The 23,293-nt window shown below is 44.1% G+C and overlaps 1 protein-coding gene across 4 annotated transcripts in view; it reads right to left on the reverse strand.

The window, feature by feature from the left end:
* Positions 1-4,845: 4,845 nt before the first annotated feature.
* Positions 4,846-23,293, reverse strand: part of AFF1 (ALF transcription elongation factor 1) — a 124,417-nt gene continuing 105,969 nt past the window's right edge. For all 4 annotated transcript variants that reach the window (XM_049815234.1, XM_049815231.1, XM_049815232.1 and 1 more), the window contains 9 exons: positions 21,586-21,832; positions 20,450-20,541; positions 19,375-19,438; positions 18,415-18,551; positions 17,142-17,213; positions 16,431-16,524; positions 16,285-16,328; positions 14,658-14,887; positions 4,846-11,870 (listed from right to left, as the gene is read on the reverse strand). In XM_049815234.1, the coding sequence (XP_049671191.1) occupies positions 11,749-11,870; positions 14,658-14,887; positions 16,285-16,328; positions 16,431-16,524; positions 17,142-17,213; positions 18,415-18,551; positions 19,375-19,438; positions 20,450-20,541; positions 21,586-21,832 (1,102 nt within the window). In that variant the 3' untranslated portion in view covers positions 4,846-11,748. The remainder of the gene's footprint in view (positions 11,871-14,657; positions 14,888-16,284; positions 16,329-16,430; positions 16,525-17,141; positions 17,214-18,414; positions 18,552-19,374; positions 19,439-20,449; positions 20,542-21,585; positions 21,833-23,293) is intronic.

Below are 23,293 nucleotides of genomic sequence, written 5' to 3' on the forward strand. Positions count from 1 at the left end.
GGCTGGGGAAACAGAGCAGCCTGCCCTGGTTCCCCGTGGTGAGGCAGCCCTCCAGTGGCAGCAGGCCCTCACTCCCACTGCCTCTTCTAATTTAAAAGTAAACTCGGGATTTGCAATAGCAAAGTCTTTAAACATTCAGGATCGTGAAATCATTGCATCTAAACATGATGCACGTCTCATCCCAAATGTGGAATTGTTACTGCTTCTGTTAATGATGTTTTTCCTGTATCCTTGAGCTCACCCATAAAAATCATAAAGCCAAAAGTGTCTATTAGTACATCCTTTAAACACAAAGAAAAAATAATTTTGGAAGAATCGAGTGTGGTCACAGTTACATCAGAGTTCCCAGCCTGCTGATTTTAACCATGTCATGGGCTTCCGGGAAGAGCAAGACCAGATTCTGGACCACTCTTGACCAGCCCCCTTGGCCATGCATCTCCAGTCATGTGTGTGCAGCCAGTGCTGACCAGCCACCCTGCTGCCGCCCCAGGTTCTGGGACATGCCGTCTCCCCATCTCAGCTCTCCTGCTGCCCCACAGCAGCCCTCAAGCATGACGCTGCTCCTCACCTCAGGACTTGGACCAATTCTTCCCAAACCATACCGCTGCCAAGGGCAGCGCATCATCTGCTGTGCCTTCCACAGCCATGTTTGTCTTCAGGAAATTTTCATCTCAGCATTTTTATTTATGGAAGATCAATACAAAGACAAAGATTTCCCTTTAAGTTAGATTTCTTATCACTACATTAAAATAGTAATTTCTGATGGTATTTTTTCCAGGACATGCCGTAACACCATGATGATGCAAGGATCTTGCATGTATTACTGATTATTTCAATTTTGTAAAATACATCCTTTCAATAAAATCTTAAATTCATATCTTATTCATATCTTACGTTCAAAGTGGATTGTGAGAATTTGGTTATACTTTCACAGCTTTGAATACTTTTTAATATTGCTCTTCCCCAAAGGCATCTCATTCCTAAGAGCCATGCTTGCAGCAAAACTGTTTGGCTTAGACATTCTGCTAAAATACTCAGATGTGGACAGAAGACTTCAGAAGGTGATGCACATGCTACTTGCATATTTTAAAACGTAAACAAAATATATGCATGCATTCTTACTCCCATCAGAAAGACTACAGACTTTCCTCCTGCTGAATACCAGCTGAGAGAAAATTATTTCACTGAAATGTCTGCCTGTAGAGGGGGATGCAGCCCAGCAAATAACCAAGCCTTCGCAGAGGGCTTTGCACACACTTCTATTTATGCCACATAACCAACAGGTAATCAACCAACGGCCTCGGGCTGCTGCATGGAAGCAGGAGGTAACAATGACCCCAGCCAGGCACTGGAGGGATCCCATGTCTGTCTCCAGGATCTTCTTTCAGATGTGGTGGGATCTGGGGGCAGTTAGTCCAGTGTCAGAGTTGTTAACCCATGTAGCATGCACTCATGTAGGGCAGACTGAACATGTCAGAAGCAATTTATTCATCAAAATCAAGGAAATGCTCTTGCTTGTGATCTGGAAAGACACTTCTTTATTTAGAGCAGTGGAAAGGTAATTAAATAAAAGCATGACTGGCAGCAGATTCTGAAACAAACACTCAGGCTGAACAGCCTCTTTATGCTCAATCCGACTGCATTCAAGTACTAGCAATAGAGATGCAGACCAGCAGCAATAAGATTATCAAAGCCCCAGGAAATTTTACGAGATCGCTTTGCTGCTCTGAACTTTTCTGTGAACTTAACTAAAATCAGGCTGCCTTCCTACGTCCTGACTGCATGACTTGAGTTCTGTGTCTTACCTCCACTTGCAACAACATTTTAACTCTGGAGTGATTCCATCTCTTCTAAGCATTGGAAACAAGCTGCATGAGAAAACTCAAGTCAACAGGCAAAAGCATTTACAAACAGCAAACACTGAGGAATGGGGGGCAGGCCTCGCTGACTCAGGGAAACTCCTGAGTAAATAAAGGTTTGTTAAAGATAAAACTGAGTGCTCAGAATGCAACACTGATCACGCAGCTTCCCAACAGCTCCAGCCCAACGTAACTGCCCTGAACCACAATGAGAAACAGAAGTGGTTGCATTTACCTCGTTTTCTGTGGGTCCGCTCTGTCTGCCAAGACAGCTGCAGGATGCTCAGTATGATCTTGTATGATGGGACCACAGCTCCAACACAAAATGACACTGAGATTCATTTTACAAACAAGTTGTCATCAGGCGATAAAAATTCAGCCAATTAACCTGTCCAAGCTTAATTAGAACAAACGCCTGGCAAGTCCGTAACTCCAGATTACTCCCACAGTTAAATAGAGCTTTTTAGGCTGGAACTGCTTTTAAAACTATTTTCAGCATCGCTGCAGTGCACAGTTTTGCATACCCAAGTACTTTATTCCAGATGCTCCACTTAATTTTTTTTGCTGGCTGCTTTTATCACATCTGTGTTTGTTTTCTAAACCTTTGCATGTTCTCTCGACTGGAGCTGGCAGCAAATAAAGCACTCCTAGCCAGGAGATGAAACTTGTATTTGTAATTCTTTCCTGGCTGTCAGCATGGTTGGTGTTTCTGTCACTTTGCAGCATTTCAACGCAATTCCTTGGATTCCAGACAGTTTCATTTTAAAGCTGTTCCAGCACACACAAAAAAAAAGTCAACAGGGAACTATGTAATTTCTGCCATCTGACTTATCTGGTCTGCAGGCGTTGTTGTGTTCCATCAATTCAAGCAAAAAGCCCATGCAAATACATACCTGCCGCAAGTTTTCCACTGAAACGGTAACTTGATCTTTTAATGAGTACACACAACCTACGTTAGATGGTGCGGCAGCCAGCGTCCGGACAGAGATAGTAAGACACGTGCACTGGGCTGTGATGAAGAGAACACATGCATGGCGATGGCTGCCTGCCTGGCTTCTAAAGCGCCCCTGCTACCTGGCAGTGCCCCACAGGAGAATTTCTCTGATGCTCATTAAATAAATGGTCCTGAAAATTAATACTCCAAGCAGGCAACTACGCAGCTATAGCTGTTCTGGGAGTGGTGGCGAGGCTTGGCTCTGGTTACATAGCTAACGAGAAACATTTTTGTGTCTTCATTTGCTTGATGGGTAAGACTTAACTTGGGCCAAGAACCATAAGCAAATTATCTTCCCCTACACACATTTTCCAAGAAAAAAAAATAATTGGACAGTGCAAGTCAGCACACCTAACTCAGCACAGGCTGCTGGGAGAAAGTAATTGCAAATCCACACACTGTTCTGACACAGTCCTAGTCAGACCTCCAAAGGAACGTCTGCCAGATGAAACAAATGGCACATTACAGCTGCCAATATGATCGCATTTAGGTGTCACGTTGTCATCGTGCATTATGCCACATGGCAACTGTCTCCTCCCGCTTCTCACTTTTCTTTTGTATGAGCAGCTACCAGCTCCCCAGCCAAAATCTTGGTCAATGCAGGACAGAAAGGACAGGAATAGAAAAGCAGAGCCAAACAGCCCTTCTTTCTTCCCGTCCTCAGTGGACATCCTAGCTGCTCTCACTACTGCCGTTTGGTTCCCAAGGTCTTCCTTTTACCTCCAGGAGACCACCATGCCTCTCTCTCTCTCACCTTTTCCTTTCCCAGCTCCTCACACCTGGCTCTGCTTCCCCCAGCTGGTTTCCTTGCTTTTTATAACTCCCTACCCGACATGGGTTGCTGGAGCACCCCTAGGTCAGCTAACTGTAATAATCCATCTTACCTAATTACCACCAAAGATCTACAACTCCATGCTCCCTCCCGAGGACCAGCTCCTCTGCTCCACACACTCTCTTTTCCTGCTTGCAACGTCTGCACACACATGCACTTCAGCTTTCAGATGAAGCCCGTTTCACCTGGCACCAACACCACTCCAAGGCATGCCAAAACTCCCTCCAGTGGAGCCTGTCCAAGAGGAAAAAAGGAAAGCTGATATGGGCATACACTTGCCTTGGTCTGTAAAGACCGTGGCCACAGAAACACACAGCACAGCCCTGCTGGAGTCCTTAGCTGGGTTGCTGCTATGTCCAACTCTTGGGGTCAGGCTAAGATTCATCCCTCTGCATGTGTGTGGTGCTGAGTCATGCCCACTGATGACTGGTTTTTAGCAGAAGGTTAGTTACCACCCTTAATTAAAGTTTTCCTCTCTGAAAGAAGGTCAAAGCTGTCAGACAAAATGAACAGCTAAAACAAAAGAGTAATTCTGTTTTCTTTTTCACGTTACCAACCAAAAGACAGAGGCAGCGTTGGACCACTATGCATGCAGTCGTTAGGAGAGAGGAAAACAAGGAAAATACATACGCACCAGGTATCCAGAGCTCCGGGGGACACCTGGCTCAGGAGAACATGCCCCAGTCTCAGGCAAAATAAACGGGATTTGGAAACATGCTTGAATATTTTGCTGAAGTAGTACTTACAAATGAATCCCTGCATTGGAGTGTCATCAGGATGGACACCTGAATTTCAAACTTCAAGGTTAAAAAACTTGAAACACACCATTTTGATATATTCCCTCAAAAGGTGGCAATGAGGTGAAGACAGTGGCAAGTTCGTGATGTTGACTATTTCAAGAAATTCAACCACATACCAAGGAAGATGCGCGGCACAATCACACGTTGCACAGCCACATCAACCCTCACCTCTGAGCAAAGCTGCACCCAGTGGCTGTGCTTGTGCAACTTTGTGTGAGCAAAGCACAGGGGAGGGTGAGACATCTCAGCTTCAGATCAGGAAAACAAGAAATTCCCCCTCCCCAGGCAGCTTGTTTTTCATTTCATCTTTACAATTTTGACCAACATCCCTTTCATCTGAAGAACTTGAAGACAAGCAAGTCAAAATTCATATTTTAATTTTATATATATACACACACACGTGCAGCAATTCATCCTCAGTACAGAAGACAAACAAACAAAAGATCTGTGGCACAATTTCTTTGGAGAGGTTTTCTTTCTTTTTTTACTTTTTTTTTGTTAAGCTGTATCACAGATCTGATTTTTGTCTTTTTCAAGGACTATAAAAGGCAGCTACTTCTAATTCACAGAAGCCTTAGAGTGCGGATTCAGTGCTGAAGTCAAACACATCAGTCTCCTCCTCTCACTTATTTGCACATCTTTTCCCACTGGAGACTCCATTTTGCAAAAGGTTTGGCATCCTCATTTCTCCATGGGGCTCTAACACTTTGCACCTCTCCCATGCCCAGGCCACTCCTGTGTCCCAGCACATGAAGAGCTGCTGTGAGAGGGGAGGACTAGCGTGTCACTCCCCACAAGACGAGGACCATTTAACAGATTTAAGACCAATGTTCTCTGTTCAAGAAACATGACAGTTAATTTTTAAGGACGTTTTCACTGAGAATTGCAGATTTTATTTACGCTTGAAAATTATGAGTAAAGCAGGGTGAAAAAAAGAGAAAAACCCAACCCTGTATGATAACGGTTGAAATAGAAATCCCACAGAAATAACCTAGAAATGCAAGGACAGAGTGGCTTGCAGCTGAACAGACAGGCAGCGGAAATAACCTAGAAATGCAAGGACAGAGTGGCTTGCAGCTGAACAGACAGGCAGCGGAAATAACCTAGAAATGCAAGGACAGAGTGGCTTGCAGCTGAACAGACAGGCAGCGGTTTGACCGGTGCGCCACAATTCACATGCTGCCTGGAGACCTGATGACACGAGCCCTACTGGCACCCACAACACTACCGTACGCATTCACGTCTTAAAGAGAATACCACGCATGAAACCTTCAGCTCCTGCCCTCCTTTCCAGATTGCATCTTGCTCAACCCCATTTCCCAGGGACCCCTGGAAAAACAAGACAAAGCAGAAGCCTGACACCAAATCCTAACTAGCTCTTCTCTGAACAGCAAGGAGAGTTCATGAGCAAGTTCAGAGCCTGCTGCACCTCATTTGTAACACGCAAAAAGTTGCACAAGTTGGAGCAACTTTCAGAAATACCTTTCAGCTGCCACAGACCACATACGGGCTGGTACGTGCCTTCAAATACTGAAAGTGAACAGAAAAAAGCTATTGGTTGGAATGCAGTTTTGCTGGCTCAACAGAAGTGGACAACATTGCCATTTTGCTATGATATGAAACACTGGACCCAAAGAAAACCTTAAACTCAGCAATACTGAGTAGGAGAGGAGAAAAACGCAGCAGGAATTTCAGGAACCCTGTAGCTTGACAAAACACATCGCAAACCAGCAGTGATTACACGCTGTCATTGCAACATGCTCAAGTCCTCATTTCAGGAACATAAAGTTTAAGGAAACACAACCAGAAATGCTGATGGTGGCCCAGGAACACTGTTGGTTTCAGGTAGTGACAGGGGTTACTAAAAGTGCAATTAATATAAAGCAAGCACAGGCTGTCAACGGGCTATTTTAGTGTTTGGAGAGCAGCATAGGGCTGAGAAACTGTAATCAACTTTAATGCAGCTGTTTTGCCAAAAATAACATTTGTCTCTGAAAAGGGTAAGCCAAGCCAAAGAGAGAAAGCAAGCTAATCTATAATGTATAACAAATCTCAAAATAAATTAAATGTGGTTGCAAAATTAGGTTTGGTCAATAAAGGCTCAATAAATAAATAAACAACAACAAAATATTATTGGAAAACAACCCCAAAATATTTTTGGCAGTTTTAGCCCAGGGTGGGCCGCTGCCCCAGGCAGAAATCTGAGCGGGGTGGTCAACGCCTGCTGCAGCCCTATGGCCTCCTGCTTCCGCTTCTCCCTCCCTGGCTTTTGGATGACCTCCCCTGCTGACATGTTGCACCTCCTTCCTCTGCATCCCTCCTTCCACTCCCCATCTCCACTCCACCTCCAAAACTAATCCTCCTTGCTTTTGCCCCAAGCAAGGAGTCTGGGAAACATGCCTTTTGGGGTGTGAGGGGGAAGGAAACGGAGGCACAAAGGATCCAAGTAACGCAGGAAAAGCAGCTCCACCCTGACTAGCAGACAGGACAGCTCGTGTCCAACTACGCCTCGTACCCCACTGAAACCAGAACAAAATTCACAGATGCTTAATCCACATACGTATGGTCACAACCACAAGCTATCTTCTTATGCTCTTCTTACCCTCCATGCATCTTGCAACCAGCCTGGGGCCAACCTGGTTTCATGCCACTTGAAAGACTAATTGATGGCAATGAACTGAGTCCCAGTCCCACCTCGCCTGAGCAAACACACCACCAAGCTCCTTCTGTCTAATCTGTAGCTAAAAATCCCACCAGATGCTCATCTGGGGATGTTTCACGTTTCATTTTTTTTGACTAACTAGATATTTTTTCCTTTTATTCTTGCTTCAATACCAATTTTGCCATTGGGATTTTAAGCATGCAGTGAAAAAGTGCATCGACCCCAAAAAAGTGTACATTCCTATGTACAACATCTGTAACAGCAACATACCTAGCGGGTATTAAAACAGGTTTCAGTATCATCTACAATTTACATACTACATTAGAAAACCACATCCATTATTAGCAAACATCTTAGGTGCAATGCCTGTTGCAGAAAGGACCTGAATTATACACACGAATTATATCACAATAGTGCATAGAGAGATGCAAAAATCATTCTTCCAAGGAACAGTTACATTGCCCGACATAAAACAAAAAGTGGGAAAAGCCCCAAACAAGAAGTGTAAGGCCATTGCAAAGAGATCACCTTGCACAACCAATGAGAAGCAGAGCTACCATGGGGCATGAAATCCTGCAGGATTACCCAAGGGAATTCCTCCTTGCAGCACTTTAGAAATGTATCCGTGAACTAGACCTGAGCAGACCCTCCTCCTAGCACCAAGTCCTGCAACGCCTTTGTGGCAAACATGGAGCAGTACGCTTCAACTACTATTTTTGTGTCTTGCCTCCTTGTTTTCTTATTTAACTTGTACAACTGCATGAAACCAACCCATGGGATTTTCCTGTCAGCAAGCGCTCAGAGCCAGGCTTTGCTGGCTGTCAGCGGCTGACCCCAGCACAGTCTTCCCTGAATCTGTTTCAGGAGGATAGAAGGCAGATTTCTTGAGTCGTGACCCTCCTGCCCACTCTGAGCATCTAGATTTGCACACATTCTTGTTCCTACAGGAAAGGGCAAGGGGCAATAAACAGGGGAGCAATTGAAACAGAGGCTTCTTGTACAGAAATTCATGCTTAAACCTCATTCAGAAAGGAAACACTAAGACCATTCAGAGAGAAAAGGCAAATCACAATTTCTCTACAAGAAGCTGAGAACATGAGGACTCTTGCAACAACTCATAACAAATAAGCTACTTCATTTATTGTTTATTTCCCCATATGAATGAATCAACCATCTCGGAAACTCCATCACACACAGGGCAGAAAAAGTTATTTACAAAAGGGACATACATCCCCAAAATAAGTTTAAGATGTACAGATTTATAATGGGAACCAAGAGGGAGGGGAGAGGACAAAACCAAAACCAATGACATTCCAGTCAGACTTTGACTTTCAGTTACAGAAGAGATCTCTATCTCCATGTAAGTAGGGTTTTCAACTATTAAATAAATGGCATCTTAAAAATAGAACATTTGAGAATTTCAACACATGTATTATTTCTTCTAAATAAATATTGCATGGAAATGATTCTGTTTTGCCACCATAGCTGCCTCCTCTCCTCCTGGGACTCAACCACCACCTCTGTTTTTCCTTGGATTCATGGTTTTGTTTCCTAATGGCAAATGCTATTTCCTCCACTGTTATGTTTTGTTTTGTTGTTTTTTGTGTTTTGTGGGTTTTTTATTTATTTATTATTTTTATTTGTTTTTTGTTTGTTTGTTTTTTAAAGGCCTGAACAGGCCCAAGTCAAAATGATGAGCATCTTTCCTAACCCTTTGCAGGCCTCTGACCTGGCTCAAGGTTGAAATACGATGGCTTTTCAAAAATTTCCTATTATTTAAACAGTCTTCTCCACGACCTGAAACAAAACATAGCTTCCTGCTATGTAGCTTGGTACTGAGGCTTCCACTGATCGCTCTTGAAATGAGAGCCCCCAAATAGCCCCCCACATGCCCGTAACCCAAACTGCCTGTGATCCCATTTCCTCCGAAACCTGGGGGAGCAGGAGCTGTTCTTGCACAACTGTCTTTGCATGGTAGCAGAGCATGTGCTGCCTTTTCCCAATGGTAAAGAAGCAAATGCCAGTACTTCATCTGCCTTCGCTGGGTGTCTTCTTACCAACTTTGCTCACCCAGCACCCTTGCATGAGCTTTCCTAGGAGCAGGACAACAGATTATCACTCTCTGGGCAGTAGAGTGCCCAAAGAGCAGGCGAGGACAGGACCTGGTGCACCCACGGGCTGCACCAAGCTGGATGCAGGAGCGGGGCAGCCGCACACCCTGCCTCGCCGGTTGTGGCTGGCAGCTGCCCCGGGGCTGGCAAGCCATGAGCAAGCGGCTCTCCGACAGGAACCTGGCCTGGCAGCAGGGAGGGAGATGGGCGTATGCAAAATGAAGTACCAGGGGTACCCGTGTCCCTGCTTCACCTTATGCTTCCCCCTAACACTTTGCTATCATTCTTACAGACTCCCACAGCGGTTTTCAGGTTCAATAAAGCTTTCTGCCTGCCTTCCTCCTTCTCAGCTGGTGATCCTAAAAATAGCTTTGTTTGAAGACAAAGTCAGAAGAAGACATTGACCCACTAGTATGGAATCAAGCTCCAAAGTGCACGGTCAAGCCTTCAGGCCAGTTGGCCATCGCTGCGCTTCCTGAGAACAAAACACTGAGCCTCTCTCTGTCCCTGGCTTATTCAGAGCAGTTGCTCCTCCAGGGAGGAGGAGTACAAGTGACATTTGATAGGTAAAACGGGGATGGGGGGGGGACCATGGACCTTCCTTCCATTGGTTAGGACAACTTATCCCTGAAATGCGCTAAGGCTTTTGATAAAGTGAACATAAAAGGACAGTCTCTTGAAGGTGCGGGAAGACCCCGCCACAATCCCGGCAGTCCTGCGCTGCCAGGGGAGACAAGAGGAGAGCTCCCTTGTGCTCGGGACAAGGGCAGGGCCACAGCACACTCCTGCCAGCTCCTCCCAGAGGCAAGATGACTCCAGGCTTCCTTGTTGTGGCAGGGGCCATTTCTACAGAAACTACTTCTGGAAATGCAGACCTTTTGCTGATATTTATTTACTGTCCATTTTCAGAAGCCTCCAAACCACAAGAAGGTACTTTACAAAGGGGGTGCTGCTACAAGCATGCAGACCTGTTCCTCCACCCTGAAACTATGTGGAAAAGGGAGCTAATTCTTTCCTGTAAGCACAATTATTTTGGGATACCATCCTTCTCTTTGCCACTCCCACGGGTTTGTCAGAGATAGGGCGAGGGATGCGAGAGGGGACCAGAGGGATAAGGCACACTATTAGATAAGAGGACAGCAGGACGCTGCTGTCATGCAACAGGAAATCTTTGGGTAAAGAAGGGTGTCATCTTACTGAATACACTAATGCCATGGATGCTGCCTTCATTGTTACTGTCACCTGCAAAATTGCAATTTCAAAAATGCAGCTCCTGACAAGGAAAAAATGCTTGCAAACAGTTAATTATCCCTTTTGTGTTCTCTTGACAGATTTCTAAGTTGCTGGGCCCATCCTGTAGTTTGGCTGAGAAAAAGCACAAGTCATCTCCCACATGAAGGATGCCCTACTTTGGTACCAAATCCTGCTCTTAGATATTCACTGAGACCAGCAACGGTTGCAGGCAAATACCCAAATGCAAAATTTGTCTTATGTTCCACATTCAGCCACTTAGTCCCTCCTTAAACAGAAGTGATTCCTCCCCACGTAAGCTCTCAGACTCAGAACCATGTCCAAGCAATCAGAGTGACCCAGTACAGCTGTCCACCCCCACCCATCGGAATGACAAAAAGCAACCAGTCAAGGGGTCCTCAGTGTGAGTGACATCCCTCCACCACAGAAGAAAGGCAGAGCTGTTTCCAGCCACACCTGGTCATTTTGCCACCCCAACTGTTTTTGGCTTACAAGGCTTAAACCAAGCAAGACCTTAAGTAATATAGTTCGAGTGCTAAGGGCTTCTGTGTGCGTGAGTGCATGGCAAGGAGGAGGACCAAAGCAGCGATGACTTAGAAAGTGGACTTGCAGCACTGAAGGCAGTGGCTTCCCCAGCTTCTCAGGACAGCAGCTGGCTGACAAATGCAAGAGGGTGAGGTTGGAAAGCAGGCAAGGCAGACCACTTTGCTGTTTTTATTGTAACATAATGCTTTTCGGTGCTGATGAGGTTGTTGCTACTTGCCATCTGAGGAACAAAGACACCAAAGATTGCATCCATGCTTGGAAAAATATTTCTCTGACATGTCTTCTGGGCACACAACTGTTGCAGACTGTGGGATGTTGCATAATAACCTCTGGAGGCAGATTTCCTTCTTGTCGGCACTTCTTCATGTGTGATTATTGTCCTGCTGGTTATTCGTAATAGAAATGTTTATAGACCATCAATACATTAGGCCATTCAGATAATTCATTGCACTTCATTGTTTTAAAGGAAGGTGCCATCAACGCTGAGGCTTTCCTCCATCTCTTCTTTTTCAAGGCAGCAAAGCGCTACCCTAAAAATGCAGTTCAAAGTTTTTCCAGTGTAACCAGATCCCTTCCACCTCAATTTATTTTCCCTTGCAGGTGCTTTGTATCCAATGATTCAACAAGTTAGACTGTTTCTGAGGCTTCAAAAGTGCAAAAAAGTTCAAGGTACTTAACCACCTTGAGCACCAGTTAAGGCATATTTGTTTCCAGTCTCAGCCACTGTAAACCCTGTCTAGTGTAGTGTACCAGTTCGGTCATGCTACTGTTCAGTGCCAGAGCGCACGTCACTGTGCCGAGTTCAGCAAAAAAGTCTGGAAAAAGGGGAGGGAGAAAGAAAACATTTGGTTGGTTTCACAAAACAGGCACATCTGACAGGCTAGGGGGCAGCAAGGAGCGACAACAGCAGCACGTTGACAGTTGGCAAGTCCCATTAAACATTGTTAATGCAGAGAGGTCAGCAATCTTACAAGGCTAGGAAATGTAATGAGTACACGAGGCACAGCACACGAGAGGAAAATCACACCCACACACTCATACACACACTGAACCGCCTCCCCAGGTGCTGGCTTTAAAAGGACATCGAGACTCCATGGTAGGTGGGCAAAAGTTTGGGTGTTCATACCCTAGTTACTGCTGTGTGCTTCCCCCAGATTTTAAACAGGCCAAATTTGAGTGTCTTTCTGAGTGATGCCGGGAAGCACACACAGCTGTCATCAGACAGGTCCCCTTCCTTCATCCATTCTCAAACCTTGGAGATACCATGATTTCTCAACTGAACAGGTTTAAAAATTTATATAGCTTGCCAGGCTATACAGCTCAGATTTGGGTTGCCTTTAGCTGGGCATGTCAGGCAGATTTAACAGAGTCCTCCTACCCTGCCACCAACTTGAGGCACCATGCTCCTCCTCCCACATGGGCAGGAGAGGGCTCTTGCAGCATATCTGAATCTGCTGGGAGATGCCAGGAGGCTGCATGCCCTGCTCTGTGCTGGCAATCATCTGTGCAGGTGACAGTGAGTTACAGGAAATTATCACACCTATTCCTTTCCAGTCACCTTTCAAAGATATTCCTGCATGACCTGCCTCCTAGTGACATGGGCTCGTCCCAGTCCCTCGGTCCCTCCAGCTTTGATCGTGTTGCCAGGTACCTTTTCAGAAACCACCCGTTCTCAGCTCTCCTTTTTTACACGCAAAGATTGAACCTGGAGGCTGAAGATTTCTGCTTGGCTGTGCAAGGAACGCTTCAGCAGCAGAGAGCACAACACTTTCATTCTAATACTTTCCAATTCAGAAGCAGAGAACACATTTCCCCTGATTTTCCTCCTTTTGTGTACAAAATGGGTATCCATTCCCTCCATGGGAAACAGAAGAGCTGTAAGCAGAGACAAGGAGTCTGAACACCCTGCCTGAGCAACCAGAAGATAATCTGATCTGTGACCACAGTACTTTGAAAGGAGAGTGACTTCACATGCACACGTGCAACCTCAGGTTGTCCTTGCTGTGGGAAATCAGAGGCTGGAAGACAACCTGTTACAGCCTCATGATCCATGGTGCTACTCTGCATTACAGTGAGGAGCTGGGTCCTGTGCTGGAAGCACCTGGTTGTGGACCCGCCAGAAAGCACTTCAGCTCTGCACAAGTGCCTTGGACATAGTTAGAACTAACTGCTTTCCACTAACTTATGACTTCCCTGTTTAAGGGAACTTGATAGCTGAAGGCCACTGCTCTTTCCTCTTCTTCTTATGCCCTATGAATTGCACAAAAGAATCAAGGATATGGCCTTTTTTTTAGTTTTAGGTACTCACTCTTTGTACCTCTTAGTATCTGTACATTACACTGAATATCAACAAGTTCCAGTTCTGAAATTCCTCCACCATCCTGAACAGTGACAACTACTGCTAAGTCTACATGAGTATTTACTGTTCTGCACAGATCTACTCCCTTAGGAGTATTTACTACCCCGGTCATCATTCCCCTACATCAAAACAGCAACACATAGCAGGTTTTGAATTTAGTCTTGATTGATGCAAGATTGTGCTTAGGCTGCCCTCCCACAGGTTTTCCTTCATGACTCATTCCTCTGGCTTACCAGCAGCATCCACTGCTCCTTCTACGTGACAGTCTTTTATCAGCCTTTTGAGGCTATAATCCAAAATACTACACATGAATTGCTGCTGTGAGCACAGATTTGCTCAGAGGACAGCCAACAACTGGAGTTACTTTATTCAAAGGTGACTTGCAAAGCCTTTTGAATTTCAGCAACTGCCTCATTAGTGTGAGTATTTTTACAGCCTTCCAACAATTCAGCCAGGCACATCATGTTTATTTTCTTTTGCAAGTTTGCCAACGGATCATGGCAAAACATCCCTTTGCCCACAGTAGCTCACAAAACTTTGCGTTTTATGGAAAAACAACACTGCAAATGCCACATGGGATGGCAGGTTACAGACTGAACTGCATCTGCTCTAGGGCTTTTGCTTATCCACCATTGCTTGTACCACAGGACAACACAACATTTTTAACAACAAAACTGTAAAATAAAAAAAAGTAGGAGCAATTTTAGGAAATGCTGCTTGGCAAATACTGGTCACATGCCCAGCAAGGACTCCAACTGAAGTGCTGCTCAGCTTCTCTGTTATGGAGAGAAGCCAGCTTCACCGTTTTCAAGACAAAAATACCTGGAAGTTTGACAAACAAACGGAAACACAAGGCTATAGGCCAAAAAGCTGTTTTTAAACAAAATGGACCAATTCAGAAAAGCTAAGTGCCCCAAAGGGAAAAACAAACAGAAAAAAACCCCTATGCTTCTTGTGTTACCATGGAGAGAGTTGGCTGGTTTCCTGCACTTGATACCCTCATGCCTTAGCTCTTAGACATTTGAGGATGCCAAGACAACCTTTTAATTGGAACACTCATCATTATATCACCACCAAGTATCTCTGCCAATAACCTGCCAATAAGCCATAGCTGTCTATTTCAACATTTTTACTGCTTTGTTCTTTAGGTATGGTGTTTGCTACACCGAGTGTTAGGATTTAAGCAAGTACATGCACATAAACACAACACATAAGACAGAAAAGCCAGAGGGCAAAAACTTACCCTTATTCTTCCTGACCAGTGCATCAGCCCGTTCCCAAATATCATACGCATAGAGGATATAGGAAGTAATGTTGACGTAGGAAGAGGTGATGCTTGGGATATTATAAGGGACAGTGACTGAAGAGCCAATGCTGTTGCCACTGCAGCTGCTAGCATTCGATCCTGGCTGAGAACTCACAGAACCAGCAGGAGAGGGCATTGGAGAAAGAGGAGAAGGCATGCCTGTGCTTCTGCAAGAGAAAGAAACACCACCACAAACATTTCATTTCTGAGTTGAAAGTCTTGCCACAAGACTGCCTTATGCCAGGAGCTATCCAGTATCATCTAGGCTTGCAGCATAGAGTGGAGTGTTAAAAACCAAGATGCGTTCAGCTACGTAACAGGTAATTGTCCTTTGAGTGCAAGGCCAAGGTTTTTGAAGTGATTTGCGACTCTAAGGACTCCTCTTGACAAAAGAAAATGTGGGACCAGACATCAGAAAGGGCCACCCATCCACCTTCCAAAATCTACACCTCCTTGTGCAAGCCTTCACCAGATGCTCTAAGTGTTTTTTGCTAAAGACTTCCATTTCAGGCATGCTGAAGCTCCCCACCTACGGAGGCTGGAGCTTTCTGACAGCTAGTCAAAGCAGCCAGGTCAGCCTACACACACTTATTTATAGACCTAGGGAAGCTAAATGCAGTCAGCTGCCTGCCTTCCAGACACAGGCTGGCTTCATCACATCGCTTCACCCCCACCACCTCAACCAACCTAATTTCAGTCACTGGTATGAGCGAGCTTCCACCACTGCTCTTGGGAGACCATTTAATTCCCAATAACCTACACTGTCCAAGGTGGCAGAAAAATAACTGGAATTTCAGCATCACTACTGAAGACCAAACAACCTTCTCTCAACTGCAGTGTGTAAAAGGGACAGACGTGGAGCTGGATAGCTATCTGCCAAATACAATTAGTACAGCATAGAGAAAAACTCTTACTCATTGTCACTAAAACACAGCACCAGTCTGCCAGGCATTGGGCCAAACACTGTTATGTGACATCTTGCCTTTTACTTTTGCTGCTACATACGCGGCAACACTGCTGCAGATACATAGAAAGGACAAAATGCTCAATAACTCACAAATTGGAAAATTAGTTTCTTTTTCTTAATTGGTGACTGAGGTAAAGAGAAAAATATTAAAGTATCACCTCAAAGTTATGCTACCACAGGGTGAAGGCATAATCCTACTGGACAGTGGCCAGGGAGATGGGGATGGTACCCTGTTAAGTCTGAAACAATCTCTAGATGAGAGCGACAGAACAGAACAAAGATGACAACAACAGGGACTCTGAAATAGCATAGTGACGCTACCTTCCTTGTTCCTCTGACCTGTTTCTCTGGTGGAGAACTGCTCTGCCTGATACGCAGTAACTCTGGACCTCATAACAACAAAAAAAACCTTTCCAATGAGAAAACACAGGAAAGAGAGCAGAAACCTACTCATGCCCCCTAACAATATGACTTCAGGTGGTAAGAAAGAGGGAGTGGTGAGGCACTCAAATGCAGCCTGCAACTGAAATACTCTGGATATCTTTTTCACTCACACACTTATAGACATATCACAACATACATATTTTTAAATCTTACCTTGCAACACATGGAGAAGGTGCTTGTGTTACTCTGGAAGAACTCTGCAGTAAGGAACAGAACTCTTGTTAGGTATGGGCTATTCAGCCAACATCAGTAACTACTGCAGCCATCCAGCTGGCAGCTTAGTAATACGCATGCCCTACCTTGAAGTGGTCATTCAGGATCCTGGAATACTTTATTGCAGTGTCTTTTTTGTAACGAAACATTGCCATGTGCAGAATGGACTGGCAGCGCATGCTGTGAACAGAAACACAACCAAGAGTAAGTGTTCACGCTCAGGCAGCAGTCATCAGCCTTGTGGGATGGAGACAGGCACACATCAGCTGTATTGCAAAGTCAAGAAAGCTCAGAATTTCTCCTCCTGCTCATCTTAAAGGAAGACTCTGTAAAAAAAACACAAGGGGGAAAAAAAAACCCAACAAAAAACCAACCAAACAAGGAAGGGCCATGTCTGGTCTTTACATAAAACAGGTGCCCAACCTCTTATAGGTGCCACAGGCTGAGTAAGCCTCTGTCCAGAAGTGCCTCATCTACGTTCAGCTACAGCTTCAGTTACACAGCTCAAACACAGACAGTCAAATCGCATTCTTTCATCTTAGGTGAAAGCCCTTATGTGCTCTCACGTTACCAGCAGATCAAATTTTAGAGCCTGTGCCTTCCACATGTAGTCCCTTGTGATATCCCAGCTCACTTTAGAGATGTTCCTGTTCATTCTGGTTTTTATATTGTGGGTTTTTTTCCTTGCAGAACTCTGATTCCCATTTAGCTCATTCTTTCGCCCCTGAAAGTAATGGGTCTTTCACTCTATCAAGTCTAAAAAGAGAATATGAAAGGGCAGAACAACAGTTACGCACCATAACACAGCAAAAATTTTTTCTTGTGAAGTTGCTGAGGAGTCCGTAAAGGATTTCAATGTCAAGATGAATCTAAGGAAACAAACAGAATCTTGTCAGTCATCAGGGCTCTGAAGTCCCATTGTTTATGAAAAACCAGTGCATACAGTTATCTCAAACACTGGTCCAAAAGTCAGGAAACCTGCCCCGAGTTCTTAGTCCTGGCACCAAGTGTTTTGTATGATCTTGAGCATACAAATGCCTTGTTTTCCACGCAGCAGGAACAGATGTGGCCCCTTATGCGACTTGCTCTCCTCTTACACTTATTAATGGGCAACATCCCTACAAGTAGATGCGCCCTGTGGGCCATCTACAGGCCTGAGGCCCAGAAGAGGTGCCCCCCCCCCCCCCCCGACTACAACACTAATTCAAGTGTTTCTGGACAAGAAAGACATCTCAGTGGAAATGTTTCTTTTGGCAAAGAACAAATAAGCAAACCTCCTTTTTGAAAACAAAGCAACAGTAGCATCTTGGAAATGCAGTCCATCAAGAACAAAAAGCAAACAATGTAATTTAAAAAGTTTGAAGTCTACTGCAAAAAAAACTCTGACAGCTCTTTCAGCTCTAAGGCAAGAAGTCAAATCAGCTCTCGAAAACTCACATAACCTGTAATTTCAATATGAATAAACTGATAACTGTCTCTCTTCTATCCAGTACATAGTTCCTTGGATTGCACTGCCTGTGTATGTCATACTGTCTACTATCTACATACATCTACTATGGCTGTGAAACTAAACAGGGAACGTGGCTAAAAGAAACCCCAATAAAGTGCACTGGTACAAAGACACATGGGAGAAACCAGTAAAATCTGCCTTCAATCAAGCTGCAAGACCTTTGGGGCACAAACTGCTCTTCCACGTGCTGTATTGTTGCTTTGATTTTTTTTAACTGAAATACTATTGAGCTCACATGCAAAAGCAACTTCAGTTCTGGATAAAGTAAAAACTCCTTCATGTCCTCAATTATCTGAACCAGTGTCCTCTGGTGTACCTCAACTGCAAGGCTCAAATGCTGAGGAGGACATGGTGCCTACTTCTTCTGATAAACAATGCTGAAACACATTTCAAAGGATTTGTCTCTGGTGCCTCTGGATGGTCTGTCTCATGCTTGTACAGCAACCTGAACTCTGCTCCATGGTGGGAATCCAGAGCTGCCACAGTTGCAAACAAGCAATGAAACTAACCCTTCCCCTCCAAACATGCTGCCTAACCATCATGCTTTGAAAACCACTTACTTGATGAGATCTATGGTGTCACTGAATATGCTGTAAGCTGATTTTGGTGCTGGTGCATCCGATTCCAAGGCAATCCCATACTCAATGAAGGAAAGGGCAGCATCTAGGTACTGAAAGGCCTTTCCAATCTTGTCAGTCTATTGGGAAGAAAGTTCTCATTTTTAGACTAAGACAAAAACTACTTCTCTCAAGTATACCTGAATTCCCTTTTTTTCCTCTAGTTAGGCAGGATTTGAAGAAAGAAAAAGATGCAAGTCAGGCCTCCAGGTGATAATTAAAGGATTCTCAGCAGAACCCCTAATGTGGTCCCAGTCATCAGCTTTGTGGGCTCTGGCTATTCGTATCTCTTCCTCTTGCTCAACATTTTCCTTAAGTAATTTATTACCTTCACATTTTTTGGATATTATTGTGTCATCTTGGGGGCCTGCTTTGTGAGAGGCAGATGGGGCCTTCCCATTGCAGTATTCCCTCACTTCATTTTCACAGGTAAATGGCAAGTAGCAAATGCACATCATCTGACTGAGCCATAATTAGCAAAAAAAATAGGTTCATTCATGCATGCTGTTAAACTGCACATAGTGGAGAAAGCCATTTACATCTGCAAAGGGCACTTCCAAGTCTTGTTCACCAACACAAGATCCTGACGTTTCAGAGTAAACTGTCTTATAACTATCTTCCAAGGACTTTGTGATAGCTCTGCAAAGCAAACAGGCCTGCTAACCTCAGACAACATCAGTTCTGAATCCTATTCTCCAGGCACATTCTCTAGATGTGTTTACAACAAAGGGAAATGCCTGAACATTTGGCAAATAAAGACAGCCTCCCCACATATGACTTGAACATACTCTATGTATGGAGTATGGAAGTAACATTAGCCAACAAATCTTATTCACATGCATGCAAGTATCAGGTCTGAATGCAAGAGCTGGTTAACATTTCTAGCACAGGGCCATGACTTACCATTGCATCAGCTTTGTGCTTCAGCCTCTTGGCCTCTTCCATGTAGTATTCCATCGGATGCTGCCTGAATTGGGGAAAGAAAGAGGAAAAACAGAAAACAGAGGGAAAAGAGTAGGATAAATTTTACCTTCTTATCTACAGGATGCTACGAGCCCAAACATCCTGTTTTGGTAAGCTTGTTACAGCCTTATCAAACACACATTACAATTATAGTCATTAAATGAATGTTGTCTGCATGTTCAGAAATACATAGCAGTTGAATGGACAGATAAAATGAACTGATTTCTTAAAAAATGTATGTTAGAATAACACTGAAAGCTTACATTTCTAAGTAAAAAAAACACTGGAGGTTAGGCTACTATGAGGCCAAGTTTACTTCTTTGCTCCCATGGAAAGACAGTATTTACATGATACCCTATCATTCCTCAAGTACAATACCAGAAATACATTTTTGATTGAAGCATACAGTAAACTCTGCAGTATGACACACTCAGACCAAAAGAGCTTGCATTCAAGTTATCTGCTTACAAGAGATATGGTGCGCAAGGCTTCTACAGATCTGGGTCTCAGTCAACACATAAATGATGATAAATTTGGACCGCACACATTTCTGCGCATTGGGATAGTCTATTCACCATGGAAATGGCACACAGCCACCTGTGCACTAACAAAACGAGCAAGTAGAGTCATGGCCTCTCAGAAAAAGTCAGGTGCCTGCCCAGCACCCTGCCACAGAGGAGTTTGCCACTTGTCAAGAATCAGACAAATCAAACCCCATCACTTGTAGGCAGGCACAAGACACCTCCTCTCAGAGTTAAAAAGTACTTAATTTCTAGAGTAGCTTGCCTCAAACCAAGAACTGTTGTAATGAGACCTTTGCTTTGTGTTGGGTGGGCTAAGTCCCAGACACAAGAAGGCAGTACAGGGCAGGTCTCAGACATCTCTCTCTCTCTCTCTCTCTCTCTTTTTCCTCCCCAAAGAAGTGATCAAGAAGCACAAGCCTGGGTGGTTGCAGGGCCAGCCTTGTCTGGTGTATTCAGAAAGTACAGGTGACGGGTGTAAAACAAAAGCTTACTTTTCAAACTTGAGTTGAGGTCTCCTTGGCTTGGAGGTACCATTTGGCAAAGAAGGCACTGGGAAAGGATTTGTGACATCCACTGCAGATCCCTGAAAAAAACACAGAGTGGAGATAAAGCTGGTTAGAGAGAGATGTCTAAATCAATTCCAAAGCTTGGCTTTCCTAAATTTCAAGAGAAAATGTTTATTTGTCCCAGGCATAGTCTATTCTCCAGGCTGTCCAGCTCTTCTTACTTTCTTCCCCAGTACCCCTTTCAATAATGGAAATGGAAAGTTGGCACCTTACCTGACTGCTAGCAAGGCTTAATACCATTCAAACTTCTCCCAAGCATGAAGAAATTTAGCAGGTTTCCTTGCACAATGGCTAGAATAGCAGTAAGGCTGCAAGCAGCACATTTTTCATGGCCGCTAGCCAAGGCAGAATGGGTAATATCCACTCACACTTATTTCCAGCTTAACCACATGGAAATTGCTGATTCTCCATTACTAATTACATTATCAGGAAAAAGCAAGCAGTTAGAAGCCAGTTAATACAGCATGCACAGTCTGACTTAACACACATGGACACACACTGAACAACATCCTAGATCACACACACAGAGCCATGAGTAAACAGCAATATAATTGAATTTTATAACCTCAAAATGCAAAGATCCAGCTGCAAGGATCATTAACAATTTTGTAAGCAAGCTATAAAACCTTACACCTAGGTTGCAGTCAAAAAAACAGGTTGCTTGTTTCTTATTTTTAAGCAATCCACTCTTTCTTTTTGTAAACACACTTATTTTTACACCAATATTGTACTTGCAGTTGCCTACAGTCAGAAACAGTTACTACCATAAACATGATTCTCTTGCCTTTGTTTTTCACATGGTCATCCCTTCTCACTATGTTTCACTGGTAAGATCAAAACAGATGATGGAAAGTCAGCAGAGAAGTTACAACACAGGCTTTTGAGCTAGCAACATAAGGTCACAGATAGCCATTAAAGGGGTAAAAATGCTTCAAAGAGCTTTCTCTGGTGGCTGGTTTATCTTCCTTCCTTTTTAATATCCTCAGAGCATGTTTCTAAAGAGAATCACACAGCACCCATGGGTTGCAGGAAACATCCTGCTAGTTATAATGGATACCTACTTTGATGCCCTTTGAGAGCTCAGTGTGATTTATCTCCACTTTCTTGTGCTTGGAGAACAAAGGATCCTTGTGGTTGCTCTTGTTCCTGGCAGTGTTATCCACGGCAGGCAGCTCACTGCTGTCACTTTTGGGTCTCTTTTGGGCCATCTTGGTTGACTTTGGTGGAGGATGTACAGGAGACATGGGTGGCAGTGGTGGGGGTAGCAGGAGATCTTTCTTCTGGGTTTCAAGTGAAGTTTTTGATGCTCTGGAGATGGGAAGCAAATTCAGCAATTGGGATGAATATGGTGTACATATAAGGTAGGGATTTTTTTAAAACATAGTTACATCATGTGCCAGTTCTGTTTAAATTTCTCTGGAAGTGTGAAATGAGTTGTCAACATAAAGAATCCAACAAAAGCAAAACAAAACTTCAGGGACTTCACTGGCATTAGATAACACATCTTAAACCGCCAACAACACACAAGCAAGTTGGTTTTCAAGTAGGAATAACCTTCAGGACTTATCATTGGAGTAAATGCTTGCAACCAGAATACAAGGATGTTGCAAAAAAAGGCATCCCTCCAACACAGCCCCTTTTCACTGAAAGAGGAAGAGAGGCAATCACAGCCACTAAAATCCCTAGCACAAATCACCCAACAAGGCAAATGAACTGCAGCATTACCTCTCTTTCCCCCATTATGGTAGAAAATATCTTCTATGGTCAGAGATACTCACCTAGACGCTTGATCCTGTATGTGCTTTGACAGAATTAAACTGAGTCATTCCTTGCCAGGACTTGCCAGCTCAACTAGACAACACTATATAGTTGAGAGGATTCAAGTGATAGAGACTTAAAATGCTATGCTTTTAAATGGCAGAGACTATTACATTTAATATGATGGTGGCACATCAGATTTCTGATCATTTGAAGTTAGGATTACCAAGGAACTCTGGCAGCTCTAAGCAGCACCAAATAGCTCTAAACCTTGTTTCACTACTGCTCATTTACATCATTTTTATTCAGCTTCTCAAAGTTTCCAGGAAAATACAGAGCAGTGAATCCCAACTCATGGACTGCAACATCAGAAGAGGAGGAAATTAAGTTAAACCCAGTGAGAAGACTGAAGTGTAACATTGCACATCTTGTTTCATTCTGCTGTGCGTGCGACAGTCCTCTCCCCTCTTCCACAACCCACTTTTCCTGTGGTACAGTCCCTACTCACTGCACACGTGCTCCCCAGCTTCACTACCTCAGTACAGCTGACGCTCCAGAGAGGACTGTTTTACGCAGAGCTCAGCAGCATCCCCTGACCGGATCCAGAGCCCTCTCTCCCCAAAAATGCATCCTATTCTTCCCACTCCGAAAGCCAGAACACGGCTAAAAGGGGTGCTCATTTTCACTGAGAAAAAGGGAGGCATGAACCACAGAAGTAATGCCCTTCCATTATTACCACAGCTGAAATATCCCTTCACCCAACTAAATGTTAGCCCTAACATCTAAGTGCTTTCAGAGTACTTCAATGTTTTCTCTGCAGAAAAGCAGTTTACTCATATTGTCAGGACACAAACCTCAATGCTACATACCAATCCAAGTCAATACCTCAAATTCAAGCCACAATCAAGCAGGAATTGAATGCAGTAGCCCAAAACTGACACAGGAGCCTCCCCTCTCAGGAACATCGCCCATTTGAAGACATGCTCTTGGAAGCATTTGCTCTAGCAAAGA

The sequence above is a fragment of the Accipiter gentilis genome, chromosome 12 (genome assembly GCF_929443795.1).
Source record: "Accipiter gentilis chromosome 12, bAccGen1.1, whole genome shotgun sequence".
NCBI classification, from domain to species: domain Eukaryota; kingdom Metazoa; phylum Chordata; class Aves; order Accipitriformes; family Accipitridae; genus Astur; species Astur gentilis.